This window comes from Xiphophorus maculatus, chromosome 23 (assembly GCF_002775205.1).
Source record: "Xiphophorus maculatus strain JP 163 A chromosome 23, X_maculatus-5.0-male, whole genome shotgun sequence".
NCBI lineage: Eukaryota > Metazoa > Chordata > Actinopteri > Cyprinodontiformes > Poeciliidae > Xiphophorus > Xiphophorus maculatus.
This window is the reverse complement of record NC_036465.1, coordinates 10,665,028-10,682,097: the sequence shown is the minus strand read 5'-3', so window position 1 is coordinate 10,682,097 and position 17,070 is coordinate 10,665,028. Positions and strand designations below refer to the sequence as shown.

Genomic DNA, 17,070 nt, shown 5'->3' with positions numbered 1-17,070 from the left:
AAAGTTGAATGGAGGGAATATCATCACGTTCTAGTTGACATTTAATAATTTGAGCATTTATAACAATGAAAGCACTAACAGGACTTTGAGGAAGTGCAGCCAGTGGCCACAGATGAACGCTTAATGACCAAAAACAAGCAATGTGTTTCTGTGCAATGATTTAAAAAAAAAAAAGGGTTTAATTACTTCTACATAATATCCTCACATATTGATGTGCAGTGGTGCCGCCCTCTCTTCAGTATGTTGTTTCACTGTGTGTAGGAAGGTTTGACAGATTGTCATTTCTCCAACATGTCAGCAGAGGCTCACTAATGAACATATTGTGCCACAAGATAATGTGTTTGTGGTGTGGGAGCATGTTTGCCTGCCTTTTTCTAAGGATACTGTGCGGTTTTAAGCAGTAAATGATTTAAATAGGCTGATTTAGCTTGCTGGTGTTGCAATAAGTTAAATAGAATATCCCAGATACAGACATGTAATGTTTTTTCTGTGCAGTAAAACGTGCAGAGGTTTTACCTCAACCTAACTGTATAGCCTGCAGGACTTCATAACCAATTATTGAGTTTTAACTGCACAAATGTCTAAATCAAGACTTTTTTCCCCCTTCTATCCAAGTTAAGTTTGATATTTTTTTCCTTACAAGTCATAATCTGATACTTAGACATAAATTAATGTGAATAAAATCAGTGTGTTTTTGTTGCCTTGAATATTTGTACTTACCCTCATGGTGTTGCTATAAAAAAAACGTTTGGTTCACATCCTTCTCAGTTGTGCAAAACGGTGTGCTCAAAACCCCGTGTCCTTCACTTTCCCTTCATATTCTTTGCATTATCACTCAGATTTACGTGGGCGAGCCTCTTGTCTGTTTCCCAAACATTAAAGTCTGACTGATGTGCTTTGATGTGTTAAATCTACTGATCCTCTTCAAAAAGCACTAACCTCATTATGCAGTGTGGCTAACCAATGATATCAACCAAAATCTACAACTCTAAGTGACGTCAATTGTACTATCATATGAAACGGCTCACAGATTGTGGAAAATTTCACTCTATAAAGGTAGAATATTTGTCTTGAATATTTTTTTGTACTTTTGATTAAAATGGGTTTTATAACACTTGCAATTTTTTGTTCATCCAGAAAAATAATTTTCTTTTCAGATGTTTTTCAATTCTAGCCAAGTGCTTAAACTGCAGAGGCATATTTAAATTCGCAGCCTAAGATGAAGCTGTCACAAATGCTTTACAAATAGCTTGTATTGCAGATATTAAAACTATCTATGCATAAAACCTTTGTTCATAATAAAGCAGTATGGCAGCCAGTAGAAAAAGATTGAAGTTCTGCCTTTAATCAGCGACCCTGATACTGAGCAGAAAAAGGCCTTGGTCATAACTCTTGAGACGGGAAAACCTCACTAGACTCTATTGTTTCATCATTTCCCTTATCACGGCTTTTTTAAGCAGACGTAGAATTAACATTGCTGTAAAGGCTTCTTTCATGAATGCATGTTGACTGTGAGTTATACATCTTATAGTATAACTCACACTCTTGGTGTTTTACTGTATATATTAAATAGATATATATATATATATATATATATATATATATTACTGTATATAATAAAAACACCTCAAGACTCATCTGTCTGCCTGTATGTTCATATAAAAATGCATATCTGGGCAGAAAGTAGAAAATACTCATTAAAGACTGTGGATGGGGGGCTTGAAACTGTTCTTGTGCTGTTTTTTTCCTGGACTTGACCTTTCTGGATTCAGTCTTGGTCCATGAAGAACTTGCCTTGACTGCATGCCTAATGACAATTATTAATTTAATACCAAGAAATAGTAGTAGTAGTTTTGGCTCAAAAATTAACCTTTTTTTCCATTAATTTTTGCATTTTATGGTGTACAAAAGACCCAATGTGCTGAAATATTAGCCAAACTTTAAACATTCTGCCTTGGTCTTGGTCTCAAAAAAATAGACCTCGACTCCGTGCCTGGTAAAGACTTAAGAAGATTGAAAGATGTGAATCTTTGCTGGTTCAAAAATTAAGTATTGTTTCTGACAGGTCATGGTTGGTCAGTTGACCCACTCATTGATTTACTGGAGATAGCAACCTTGTACGCCAATACAAGGATTGCGCAGGTGATGGATGGATACATGGATGACAAAATGCCAGTTCCTAACACCATTCTTGGTCAAAATGCACAGGACATTTCAGATGTTAACACTGTTATTGCCTTCATGGATAAAATCCTTTATTTGAAAATCTGAGTGCAAACAATCCACCCTTGTACTTGTAGAGGGCTGCTTAATCTGAATCTCTGGCTGACACATTTGCAGCTAGAATCCTATCTCTTACCATAGGCCATCCACCTGGGAAACCTCCATCTTCTCCTTAATGAGACAAGAACGCAATAGGTAAGCCCTCTCTTACTTCTTGCCTCTAACTAAAAGTTTCATCAGAGTGTGAAAAAGTCCAGTTGCTCTCTACAAAAATGGTTTCAGAGCCAAATAGGTGGATTGAATTGAAATCTCACACAAAATTGCATTCCTGCTTTTTGTGCGAGAAACAATGTTGTTGCTGCAGGACTCAAATTCTTTGTATGGAATCTTGGATTTGATATACAGTTAAGCCACAATTATTCATATGCTTGGCATATTTATATTTAAAGTAATAATTTAATTTACCAACAAGAATCGAAACTTGAATCCAAGAGTCTGTGGGAGGAGCTAAAGATTATGGAGATGGCAAAGAGGCCATCCAGCGTCAAATAGTTGGAGATCATAAACAATAATATATTGTCAAAACACCAGAAGGAATAAGCAGACTGGTCTTCAGTTGGGTTTGATTGCTGTAATACTAATAAAGATTTTCAAAAGATTTTTGAATTTTGATTAGAAATTAGGCTTCTTTTATATCTTATAATAATGTATAAGATGTTTGTCTCATTTTTTATCATAAACAATTTTTTTCTTGAATAAAAACCATCTTAATCGGAATCGCCTATACACATAATAATTTTCCTATGAAGACCCCAGCTACCTGAATTTCATGCACTAGCTTACGTGGTTACATCTTCCTTAAGTCAGCTGGTTTTGTGCCTTTAACTGCCAATAAATGAACTATGAACTGGTCCTTTCAAGTACCTAACACAGGTTGTACACAGGAACAGGTTGGTGCTCTTATGCAGTTTGGTCACAGTGCATGAGGAAATGACGAGCATATTGTCCAGTCTCCATGGTAAGGCCCCGTTATCCCTGAAAAGATTACTTACTTCCTTGGACTTATAGTCATATAGACAGATAATAAATCATTTATAGCCTGTACCCTCAAGACTCTACTAAAGACAAACAAGTCCAGAAAAATATGGCTTCTGAGAACCTGAGGATGCACAAACTCTGCGCCATGATAAGCTGAGACTTTCTCTTGCTGGTGTCTGTAAGTTCCTCCCGATAAATACCTCTGCATAATGCCTTAAGGTAAATTAATTTCTGTACACATGTAGTTACTTGACAAATTTGTTCGATTTGTCAAAAGTAGCATCCTAATCTCCCCATTTTGTTTGCCATGATCTGAAAAAAAAAAGCCTGTAGGCTGAGGGACGGCAACAGGAAATTAAAGATATCGGTGAACTACTTGTGAAATACTGATTAGTCTTTGTGATGTCACTCTGTTAACTCAGAGGCAGCAAATTGTTTCACAGGACAGTTTAATTTCTTCCATCCCAGGTTGCCAATTCTGTGCAATGGAGACAAAAGATGAATTAACCCTTTGAGACTTTTATAAGGGTTTCTCTCACTCTCCATCACTTTAGTAATCCTTTTCACTGAGGGAATCCTCAAATCCTGGTCTGACATATCTTTCCTTAATCATTTATCATGCAAAAGATCATATGTTCTAGATAAGTAGCCATGCCAGAGGAGATCATGTTGACAACTAAAATATTTTGTCATGCATATTCAACAATTCTTCTTGCATTTACTATATTTGTAAAATTTAATATTGCATTTCTGCAACAAAGAACATGTTGATTTTCCTCTTTGAGAAGTCTCTCCTTTTAACGTCATGAACATTTATACAGGCAGTTGTTCCCATTGGTAATCTATTTCTAATGCTTTGCTTATTCGTCTGATTTACATCGTTGGACTAATAACACAAGTCTTTGTGAAACTTCCCAGCTGCTTCATTCATAATCATTAGTGTGCACATTTGCTCAAGTTTGCAGCTAAAGCTTCTTCTGAACTGCAGAAAAGTATTCTTCAAGTGAGTGAGTGAAAATGAAAAATGCTGGTAATAAATGGTGGGAAGTGGGTGCCTAGAGAATGATTATTGCCATTAGTTTTTTGTGCACACAAAAGAGTTTGAAATCAGATTTTCTTTGCACTCCTCCCATTAAGCAAAAATCTGTTTTCCCATATTAAAATAGCTGTCATTATTCTCCACAAATTTTATTCTCATGTCATCCAAGTTGTGTCATAGCAGCCACATTTCCAGTTTTCACAGATGGGAAAGTGTGCTTTAGTTTGTCTTCTGATTGTTGCCAGTCCTTAAAATGGTTTGCTTGTGTTTTTGGCCATTTGGTTGCTTTTTATTAAACCACCTAAATGACCTCATCACTGTCTGCAAAGGCAGCATTACACAAGGTTGTAGGTAGAACTGTTTATTTACACAAACAGCATAGTGACAAAGCATATTTTTATTTTCTTTACTGGATATCTCTGGGTCTTAGCCATCTATGTAGATTTTTTAATTGTACTTAAACGGTCTAATCTGACAAAGAAATTACTAATATCTCCTCCTTATTTTTGTTTCTGTTGTCCTTAGTTGTCTTTGTTCCATTTTTTTAAATCTTTTTTTGGTTTTATAATGGTTGGTTAAAACTGCTTTGTACAGAGGCTACGTTATTGTGGCAAAACAGTTATTTTTTTCTGACCAAGAAACCGAAGTATCTGTTCCTGGCCTGTTTCTTTTTTATGCTAAGCATACTTTCCTTTTTATATATTTATACATTTGTTTTGTATTCCCAACTCAGAAAACAATGGCACAGTCACGCAACCCTGACAATCGCTGGTTCAAATATGCAAACATAGCTAATTATCTACCAAAACAAGGGCATAATGGCAACGCAAACAATTTCAACCTCTAGATTGTTATTATCAATTTATGACCTCAGCTTGTTTTCTCTCTTTTATAGAAATTAGGACAAAAGATCTCATCAATGATTTCTTTAAATGAAATCCTCTGTAGACACTTCACAGAGTGCTTAAATTATCCAGTGCTCAGTCCCATTTTCTAATACTGGCCTTGAAGTCTTTAGTCTTAACCATGTTTTTTGAAATATCTCACAGACCGAAGTCAGCTTAGTCACAAGCAAACGTATTAAAACGTAGATAAAAAATGTCTTGCCATGCAGGTCCTTGAACTAAAGGTAAAATTCATGAGAACGGTCCAGTAATGTCCTCCTCTCAGAATTCAGAAGCTGCTGTCAGCTGTGCGGATTGAGGTTTGGGGATCACTGTGACCTTCTCAGTGGTCTAAGAGTGTGTTGGCAAGGCATGACTGATGCAGATTATCATAGCTGGAGAAAGCCAATTACTGTGGTCATCACTGCTCCCTGAGGGTGTCTCTTGGTGGAGTGAAATGCATTACAAAATTCTCTGTGCACCCATCTGGCAGCGTTTTGTATTTCTTCGCTGATCCTCCCAGCCTGAGTGTTAATAGTGCAGTCAATGGGACCCACCCGACCCTCGGAGCTGTCTCTGGCTCCAGCGAGCTTCTGCTCCACAAAGCAGGGAGGTTGTGCCTTTTAGAGAAGCGTACGAATTACAGTCTCCTGTGTTTGTCTTCTGTCTCTGTTCAAGACAAAGCCTTCTTTTATTCTGGTCCCTTCTTAAAGCTCATCTCACTCAGTGTCCTTGAACGAGTGCCGAATGAATAAGTTGTGTTGCGGAGTTGTGGCATAGGAGACTCTGCTGTTGAGATTTGTGAACAAATGCTGGCTAATCAGGAATTTGTTCTGCTTGGTTTTGTTTCCCAAAACAGATTTGCTACAAGACCAGAAAAGCTGAGATCATAGTCCACAACGCTGCATCCGTAGGATGTATAAAGACTACAGATCAGGTCGAGTCACAGGTAAAATGCCTCTTTTTTTAGCCATTTTTTAAACCTCTGCACACATTATTGTATTGAAGACCTCCTGCAAAACTTTTAAATGCTGAAATTTCTGATCTTTCTTTTAAGCATGGAACACGTGAAACACTCTTCTACAGGTATTTTATTCTATCCATCTTGGATGATTGTACCTCACTAATCTGTTACAAATCTTCCCCTCTAACTATGTTTTTTTTCTACACATTTTACTTTTCAGTATACCCCTCCGCCTCCCACTCCCTATCATTAGAATTGAAAAATGTTCCTCAATCAATCAAGAGGCTTCTAATTTCTGATAATTATTCTGACTGCATGTCAGACTATTGTTCTGGGCAGAATTACTGCATTTCTGACGACTTCATGCAGAGACCCAGCTATTAGGCATAATCACAGTTTCAATGCGGTTAAAGTTGGTACCCTTAGCCTTCTGTATGTATTCTAAAACGATTGTTGGGGTTTGTTTTTGGAACATTGGGCTGCTGGAAAACCCACTACGTCAAAGTTTTAACCCCCTCCGTCCTAAAACCAAGCATAAAAGGACATTTATTTGAAAGTATAGGAACAAAAATGTCACAGTTTGCACAAGAACAAAGATACCACCCTTAAGGACCAATTTATATAGTTCATCTGCAAAAATAGTGGTGGTAGCACCATGTGTTGGCATTGTTCTGTCAGTAGTTTAGTAAGAAGACTAAAGCAGGATTACCAGTAAGGTCTTCTTTATACAGAAGAGGATTAGGGCCAGTGGAAAAAGGGAATCGTGACTTTAAAAAAAAGTCTGAATTCTGAGATTGATTTCATAATTCTGAGAATAAAGTCTCTTAGAGCCACTGGAAAAAAGTATCTGACTTATTTTTCTTTTCATGGGTCAGAATTCTTTAGGTTTTAGTCGCCCTCATCCTCTTCTGTATCATTACGTCTAATCAGATATGGTTGAAAGTTAAACATTGTTGGATGTTCCTGCAGGAAAATGTTCCCAAACCCAAATCAGAACTGGTTTTGGAAAATGATAATAGCAGGATAACACAAACGTTTGGAAATAACCCAGGCTGCTGCTCTGTGCCTCCATATTCTGGTTAGGTGACCCACTGCTGATTTTTACATTTCTTTGACAGCAATTGAGGCATTTCATAAGAGACAACATCTCAAGAATGCAGCAAGAGATACTTTCACAAAACAAATATGTTTTTTCATCCAAAGAGAATAAAATAGTGAAAATTCCATTCTGAGAACAGAAATGTCTTCAGCATTTGCAGAAATCATTTTTCTATACTCAACAAATAAACACGGCATTTCAAAATGTCAGCTCAAACTTGAATGTACAATCACTGGTGATCCATCAGGTTTTAATAAAGATGATCCTTAAATGCTTAAATAAATTTTTTACATAGAAATACTCAACAATCTACATCATAATGTTATTTTTGGTAGCATGTTCACATAAGGTCCAGAGCACCGCTGTCTCTGGCTCTCGACACCTCAGCCTGCTCTCAGCTCAGTCACCTCATTATAATGCCTCCATATAAGCGGTAAATGTGATTCAGGACTATATCGTTTTTTTTCCTGCCATTGCACATAGCCTAACACGAGTGCTCAACACAGGAGAAAAGATAATGATTTCCATTAAATGCATAATTAGCTTTTATACAACCCTGCTATTCGTTGTGTGTGACATTAGGCATGATATTACTATATTTCACTAAGTATCTGTTATTGTAATTTTGGAAACAATGAGATCCTGCAGCGCATTGTGTGAAAGTAGAAAGTGACAGATTACTTTGGAGGAAAGAAGCAGAAAGGGGATAAAAAGATATATTTTTTTAATGCTAAGCTTTGGCCAATGAGTGTGTCCTCCCCATTACTCTCACACAGTGCAATATGCAGGTCAGTCAGGTGATAATGAATGCTGTGTTTGATACTCAGCCTTTCTCCTTCCCTCCAGTATGTCTGCTTGGCTCTCTCGGTTACATCCTCTCAATTTCTGCACTCTTACGTTAGCGAGTCGGACTTCAGTCAGTTTAATTATCTGGCCTCATCTGTTCAGGAGCGTCTCACAATAGAACTGTGGGTAAAAAGTCGGGAAGGGAGCCAATGAAATTAAGCTTTGTCTCTTTGTTAATTAAAAAAAGCTCCAGTGATCTTGGTGTGAAATCAGGTTTCGTCAAGTTTAAATGTGACAAGAGCAACGTCTGGTAGGCATATAAATCTGTCCCTGTTTTCCGTAGCACAAAGTAACGACGTTCTCAACATGCATGAGCGTCTATTAAGTCCCTCTTTTTTGTTAAATTTCGCAATCCTTTTCTTTGTCTTTTCTCTGTGTTTTTACCCTTGTATACCACAAGTAACACCACCAGCAATCAAACATAGCTTAAAAATGACCCACTGGAAATATGTACAGTACGTGTCATTTGTATTTTCACATAACTTCTTTTTTGAACCAGTTGTTTCTGAAAGTCAGGTGCACCATTTAAACCCTGCAGGTTGTGTTGCATAAAATACAACAACATCCAAAGTGCAGGACATTTCAAGGCGTAGTGTCAAGTTTTAAAACTTAAAGCAGCATTGGTAAACTCAATCTGGATTATGTCTTCTGTCTGTGGAAAGATGCAAAGAGTTGATCTTTTAAATTAAAAAAAAGTTTCAATAAATTCTGCTTGTTGGATGTGCACATTTGATCAAGTATCACATTTAATTTGAAATAGTTTTAGACTTCACCAGCTATTGTAACGCTCTCAGCAGCATATTTGATTTAAAGTAAATGGTTGTGAGCGGTGACTACATTGTTTTTTTTTTCTTTGTTCTACAAAGTTTTCTTTAGTCTTGTGGAGATAAAAGAAAAAATAATTTGACCACAGAAGACTAAATTTCCATCAAAATTCCTTGATTAATTTCACTTATTTACCAGTACTAATATTATGATTGCTAAATTTTTTTCTTTTCTGTTTTTTTTTATCTCTCCTATGAACCAGGACTCCAAGCCTTTAATAAAGCTTGAATTGAATTCTACAAAGGACTTGAGTATTCTCTGATGTCAAAAAGTTATAAATTTGCAAGAAAAAGTTATTTTCCTTGACTAAAGTCATACATTTATAAACATTAAGATATTCTATGACACTGTGAAGTCAGAAATTGAAGAAGACCTCCAGTTTTCTGAGATCATAAAATCAGGCATTTTTGACAAAAAGTGACAGAAGATTGAGGGGGTAAATTTAAAAAGATGCACATCTTGATATTTTCCAAAGTGTTAGTGGTAAATCTGGGCTCTTTTCCTGCATCTAGGATGAGATCCAGAATGCATACATCAGACAATGAGGAAGACGCTGCAACATGGCTGCTGTTAATCCAATAATCATATGATTTGATCATTTTTAAGATATCAACTATCAACTACTGCTATCTGAAATGTTAGGCTGTAAAAAAAACGAAAAGGAAGAAATAAAATAAATTTAGTAAAAAAAAAAAGGTTGAGATAAAATAAACAAATTTTACATTCTTAATTAAGACAGCCAGTGTTGATTCTTACATCAGTTTGGTTCTCTCCCTTGATATGCAAATGTTTTGTGTGTTGCAATTTAGACCCAAACTATTTGTAAATTCATGCCTGTCAAGGCACTTGATTTTTTTTAATAGAGTGGCTTAATTTTCCAGTTAATGCTTCTTTTCCTTGGAGGTTGCGATCAGATTCCGTCACTAGTCCCTGACCTTTGACCCATACTCTAAACTCTCCTCTCTAAGTGGCTGTAGACTATGTGACTAAATTGCCTGTTGCTGGGTTTCAGCACTGTTAGTTGCTCTTCAGCAGAAACGTCTTAGTGAAAACTTTCTCCCATAAACTGATTATGCTCCCATGGGAAATTTTTGCCTTATTTAAATGTAGTGTGTTACAGTTGTAAAACTAACAAGCCAAATGTTTAATTTCCTCTACTTGAAACTATTTTGTGGGTGTAGTTTTCAAAATGAGTGATTGTCTGACCCTGTGGGATGGTAGAGCACTGCTAACAACATTTCACCAGTGCAGAGGGGTTAACGCTTGTTTTGCACTCCGTGTGAGACCCATTTCCATCAATATTCATGCGAAGGGGAATTTCTCCAGAGGAAATCCTGGCCTCTTTTCGGCTTTAGCCTAATCCTGTTCTCGGAACAGATTCTGCTGTCACCAGGACACCTGCAGTAGTTTCGTCCACTGCTATTATAATGAACACTGAGGCAAATAAAGTTTTCCCTCTCAAAACATTTGGACTAAACTTACTTTATTACTTATTGTAAACTCATTACACTTATCCTCCCAGGAAACAGCTGTATTATACTATGAAATCCACCCGGGATTTCATAGTATAATGAAAAGGTAGAGCACAGGCCCAGTGCTCTACCTTTCTTGTCTGGATCATCACCTGCTAGCCATCAGTCAGGCTGCAGGGATGTGAGATGAGAAGAGGCAGAAGGAAGAGCTGGAGATTTGTAATTAGAAATAGAAGGAATGAGAAAGAGAAGGTCAAAGACAAACTTATGAGAACCGTCTGAGACAGAGACGTCTTCCCTAACCTGGGGGATTTCTGCGTTGACTCTTGGTTCATTCTGTGCAGTGAAGTAAATGACATTTATTATGAACTCGTTATTTATTGATCTCTAAATGGAACCACAGCGAACACAAGCTCTTTAAGCTGCTGACCAGGCCTTCTGTAAAAACATTTACACCAGAATGTTGTAATTTGGTAGAGGAAATCTACATTTTGTATGGATTAGATATCAGTATTGAGTCATACCAAGATTGTTTTAAATTTTCATTTAAAATCTGCAAACATTTCCTGTGATTGAAATTATTTTTGTTTAGATGATGAGGATGCTAATTTGCGCTCTTCAACACGAGCTTATTATTTTCACTTTTCTCCCCAAATTTGATCTTGCTATTATGAAATATTTTTTACAGATTTTGATTGCAAAGGTTTTCCCAGCTGTTCATGTCACTGAAAAACGGCACTCCCTGTCTGCCACCTGCCTGTCTGCTGGGTGATAGAAAGTGCCAACACTTTTCCCTCAGAGCCAAAAAATAAAACTTTGACTGTTTGGAAATATTTCCAATAACAAATAACATTGATTGTCATGTAAGAATGGACTTTAATCTTTTTCACAATATTTTTGTTTTATTTATTATGACAACAATAAAAGCAATGATCAAAAAATGAGTTTGATCATTTCCATTCTGGTGATTAATATTTTTAAAAGGTAATTTTCTTTACAAATACATCATCATCCATTTTATGTATAGGTTTTTTGTGAGTGGTTTTTTATTTCTGTTTTGTTTATTGGTTTTGGATATTTAAAATATATTCCATTTCAGTGATAAAAGTCCTTTACAAAATTAAAATTTATTGGTCTTTGGGATGTGCTGTGGTGGCGCAGGGGTTAAGCACAACCCACATAAGGAGGACTTAGTCCTCGACACGGCTGTTGCAGGTTCGATTCCCGGCCTGACGGCCTTTGCCGCATGTCTTCCCCCTTCTCTCATTACCCACTTTCCTGTCAATTAACAATCAAATAAAGGCCACTAGAGCCAATAAAACCTTTAAAAATATATTATTGGTCTTTGAGAGGACGACCTTGCATTTTTATTCCATTGTCAATATACTACTTGAAAGTGGTCATAAAACGACAATATCATTGATTATTTCAATAATTACTTTGACAATTTATTGTACAACAAAAGTTATGGTGACAGGCCCAGTGCTATTTTTCGCAATACATCCATCGCTGCCTACAGTCAAAGCCTCACAAGCACAAAAATAGCTTTACAGCATACAATCTATTGTAAAGGCCAGATTGAGTGCTCAGGATATTAATTAGTGCAATTGTACCTCTATGGACTCTAATACTTGCAGCCATATTTTCAAATATATTACAAAACATTAATTAATTAACATTAATTATCAACATATTTCAACCTATTTCAACAAAAAACCCGATTACCTTCAGTTGGTAAACACCTCAGCAACAAAATATGAATTCATATCAAACTGCAATGACCAGTGTTCTACTTTAGCAACAATAGGAATAAAAGTTGCCTTCAGTTCTAATCAAATCGTATTGGCCATTTATGTTTTTAATTGCTGTATAAATCAGTTTTTACACAGGTTGTCACGCTGTCATAATTTCATACTGGTCCATGCCCAATACTGCACTCTTAAAGAGGGAAAAGTATTACTGTGGGATTTGGCAAGTAACTCCAAAAAGTCAACAAACATTGTGAACATCCCCAGAGAGAAATAGTCATGAATATGTAGTGAAGAGGCAAATATTGAAGGTTATAAAGGCTTGATAAGACAAGAGAATGGCTTTGCCTCCCCAAGCCCTTGTTAAACTTTTACCGTTATTGTTGATCAGATGCAGCTTTAATTTAATATGCACTAATTAAATTTAAATTATTGATTATATATGATCTTCCTTTTAACTAACTAAATGTGTTTCACCTGAGATTTAGTTCAAATGGGATTTCTGTGTTTCCGCTTTAGTACATGAAACTAATATGACGGGGCTGATTGGAGTCATGATACACATATCGGATGTTTAATATCCAGACTTTCATTGGACTCAACAAAACTCGGATGTCACCGAAAGCACTCGCTCTTCTGACTGTAAAAGCAAGCCAAGGCTGCTTTCATCTTTCGCAGCACAAAAACTGAAATTAGCGTTTCATTTCAATGCTTTGCTATACAAAGCTGGCCACGGAAATAACATTGTTGTGAAAATAAAGTAAAAAAAATAAAATAAAAATCAAGACATCAGGCAAACATTGTTCCCCACGGACACCAAAATTGAATGAGAGCATGCACTGGCTGTTACTCATTATGACTGGCTGACAGGGGTAATTGAATTTGCCTGGAAAACATTCACTTTATTTTCTGACCGATCTTTTTGGGTTTTTGAAAAAAGAGCAACAAGACAGTCTGATTTGAGTTGGTTGTCTTGTTTATTTCACTATCCTGAATACTAAATGAAATATTTAAAAGCCGTGGCTGATAGGAAACCGTGTCTTCTGATGCCTTGTTGTATAATTAGTCCAAACTTTCTGTACATTATGTTCTGTATGTTATTTTTCCTGACCTATTTTAGCTTGTGAAGCTGTTAGTTTAATCATCCAATATTTTTCAAAGCCTAGGATGCAGTCCAAATGTTCGAGGAAAACAAGTGCCCATATTTCAGCATAAACTTTCTGAGGTGTTTCCAAATATCCAGCATGGAACATATTCTCCATAATAGATATTATAGTACTGGGTTGCCTGCCTCTAAATGCTGCAGCTTCGCCTCCGTTAGTCTTCTGGAAACTATCAAGTTTAATTTTGAGCTTTAGGATTTGTGTAAAAGCTGTAAAGGATTTCTGAAACAATGGTGGGTGCAATAACAAATTAAGTCAGGGGAAAAGATTGTTTTTTTCCTTCTTTTTTTTTCATCTGCCGCCTGTAGTTGAGATTCCTGTTAAATTGTTCCAAGACAGGGTGGCTGACAGGCAGCAGTGTATTTTATTGTGATATCCTTGAACTGCGTACACTGCTTATCCTAATCAATCAAATGGAAATCTCATGAAGCATTCTTCAATCCATCGTCTGATAATATAAAGAACATGGCACAACTATGCACCTTCCCAGACATGACTCTCTACCTAAGCTCAGATCCTAGTCAAAATAGAGCGATAATAACAGAACTAACCAGGAGGTCCATGTAACTTTGGTGGAGCTACCGAAGCCTAAATTGAAGAATGGCAAAAAGGAAAAAAAAGGTCACCACTCCTTACATGGCAACACAGAGACGAACATAAAAATAAACAATGTACACACACTTTTAGAGAGAGCAGCCGATCTAACAGTCATGTTTTCGAACTGTGGGAGAAGCAGAGGGAGAACATGGTAACTCCATGCAGAACGACCACAGGCCAAGTTTTGAACCCAGGATATCTTTGGTGCAAGGCAACAGTGCTACCAACAGCAGCCATAACATGTTTAGCCATACTTACAGAAAGAGTTTTTCACTTTAAAGCTTTAGTAAGTAAAGCAAAAAACAAAGTTGTAATTTCTATGAATACTGGAAACCATCGTCAGTGCTTCACACAGCAGCTCGGGAACCAGTGAGAACGAAGAGAGGAAGATTGACTGAAAAGACCAAATATTCATGAAATTTCAACAAACTATTTTATTTGAAGTCGGGAAAATTTGACACACATTTAATGGACAAACCACATGTTGAGAACATATTAAAATCACATGAAAAGTCACTTGTTTTTGACGCCTCTGGCTCTTCATACTGGAGTGCTGCATCGTCTCCAGGGACGCCAGAGGTTATTTACTGGGAGCAAAGGGAAGAGAGACTCATGTTACAAAAAAACAATTTAACAATCCAACAATTTTTAAACAACATCATGAGACAGAAAAATTCAGATGGAGTGCAAAATCATAACTACAGTGTCAGGATGCTTCACAGCTAAATTCTGTTGCAAAGAATATAAATATGATATTTGCTCCTGCTGATAATTTACCAACACTACGTTGTGGGAAAAATCAATTGTTAGGTGAAAATCACTGTCAGGTTTGTCTTATACCATGTGCATGATATGAGATCATGATCAAAAACTCATAAACAGATCAAATTAAATCTCCAACTGAAGCTCAGAGTCTGTGTGGATTCTTTCAACAGCCAGACAACAGTTTTATGTGGAGGACAAAAAATCCTAAACACTGGAGACAGTCTGGCCCCTGCGCGGCTGCAGAAAACAATATCTAACCCTGAGTGTGAAGCCCAGAGAAGTTCATTTGGTGAGAGTTCATAAGCACTTAGAATAAAGACACAACATACCATGACCATCAGATTACTAAAGTGATAATGACATAAACTTATAATAAAGTCTTCCACTGTAATTCCAAAATATTGTGAGAAGAGATAAACAATGTTTGGACAAACAATTGTCCAAAAACACAACGAAATTAACAGATTAAAAATGACAACCTTTCTCAGGTATTAAACATAGTCTTCTTTAAACTGACATTTAAATGTTTTTTTTTTATTAAACTGATAAGGAATTGTAATCTTAAATCTCATGTTTTCATTAACTTTATATGTAATAGTTGTTAAGATTTGACTGTATTTAACCATTAACTATTATGTCAAAAAATCAATGCATTTCAAAATGTAAATAAAATTAGTATATAATTTTGAGGAAGATTTTAATCTGTTATAAATCTTTCTGGTAAAACTCAAAGGAATCATCGTTAAGTCAATGAGTCTTTGAAAACAACTGATGTCTAAACATTTTTTAATTATAGATTGCTTATTATGGCATTTCTGTAGTTTTATTATTTTTTTCCATCGGAATAGAAGAAATGCATTCTGATTAAATTTGCTTTTGATTCTAAAACAACTACACAATCTGCATCATCTTTTAAAGGTGTATCAATAAAATAAACTTCCAAAAAGTGCAGTTTGCTGTGAAAGACACTAAAATACAAGAAATGTAAAACATCAGAAGTAGGTGAAATAAGCAAGAGTCTGCTACCTCCTTGCAGATTTAATGCGTTTTAAATTGCACTCTTCCTCTGCAGTGCTTTCAAGCAGCCAACTGAAGAATTACAACCACCATCTGTTCGTGTTGATGTACATTAATTCACATTTTCTCTTTCACATTTGTGGCAATTTGCATTAAAACTCACTCTGTGTTTCTAAATGTGGCTAATTTACCTTTGGGTCTGCTTCAGTTTATGTAGTGTCATGTTATTGTGCACAAAGTCATTTTAAGTCTGAACTTCTGCATTCGCAGGTAGAAATGATCATTTTAGAGGGCTTTTCTCAATGCAGACAAGTGCTGGTGTTGTGTAGCTGACCATAGCTTGAACATACAAGGAATTTTTGATTTTTAGAATGTTTTAATACAATAGCACTGTTTTTTAAATAAAATATTGTTGAACTAAGAGTCAAAATGACTAGAATGAGCGAGTTGTAGCCTTATTTGACATTCTGTTGACATTAAATATTTCATGAATTATTCATATTAAGAAGTCATTGTCTCTCCACAAGCAGTTTTTGAGGCAAGAATAAAGGAGCCAGCTGACCGCCGTGCTGATACACGAGATAATGTTCCCATTGATATTTTGCATGTCTCAGTACACAGCTAGTGCCTAATTATGGAAGCATAATAGCGTTTGCTCTGCTGTTTTTCTTGTGTAATTAATCTTTTGACTGAGCGTTGATGAAGCCTTGTTCATGTTGCTTTTATCTAATGTGTTGTTCACAGTATGAAAACAGCATAGCATAAATGTTTGAGTGAGGAAGATATTAATGCTCAAAGAAACACATTTGATGTAAAATTAGAAATGGCTGAATGTAGGTTTTATTATTAGATCATTACAAAAGGCAAGACTGCTGACTTAATGCATTGGCGTAAGCTTTCTTACACTCTAATTCACTCATACAGATGTTTATATTGGAATGTAGTAGGTGTGGTACTACAAGCTAGTTTTTCACTGCTGATTGGACATTTTGCTACTATTTGCACCATTTTACCTGAAGATGAGAACTTTTTATTTTATTAAAACAGCCTAATAGTCCATCCTCAAGCTTCTCACAACGGTTTGCTGAATGTTTGACCCATTTCTCCAGACAGAACTGGCAAATAATTGGATGGTAGTTGTTTATCTGGAAGGCCCAATGTGCCCAACCTTAACCATCTTTAGTCTTGAGATTTTGCTTCAATATTTTCACATAATGTTTTTGTTAACATTACCATCAATATTATAAAGTGAACCAGTTCCTCCTGCAGCAAACTCCAACAGGACATTATGCTGCCACCCCTTAGTTCTCAATTAAACAATTAAGATGGTGTTCTCAGAGTTAGAACCTTTTTTCTTTGTACTCCAAATGTCAAGGCGGCCATTATGGCG

At 36.2% G+C, this 17,070-nt stretch overlaps 1 protein-coding gene across 3 annotated transcripts in view; it reads left to right on the top strand.

Moving 5' to 3' along the window:
- The window catches only part of enox2 (ecto-NOX disulfide-thiol exchanger 2), a 193,783-nt gene that overhangs the window by 33,305 nt on the left and 143,408 nt on the right, over positions 1-17,070 (top strand). For 2 of the 3 annotated variants that reach the window (XM_023328396.1, XM_023328395.1), the window contains one exon: positions 6,044-6,133. In XM_023328396.1, the coding sequence (XP_023184164.1) occupies positions 6,100-6,133 (34 nt within the window). In that variant the 5' untranslated portion in view covers positions 6,044-6,099. Of the gene's footprint in view, positions 1-6,043; positions 6,134-6,241; positions 6,271-17,070 lie in introns of those variants that run through there. The other variant, XM_023328397.1, reaches the window with a different exon arrangement.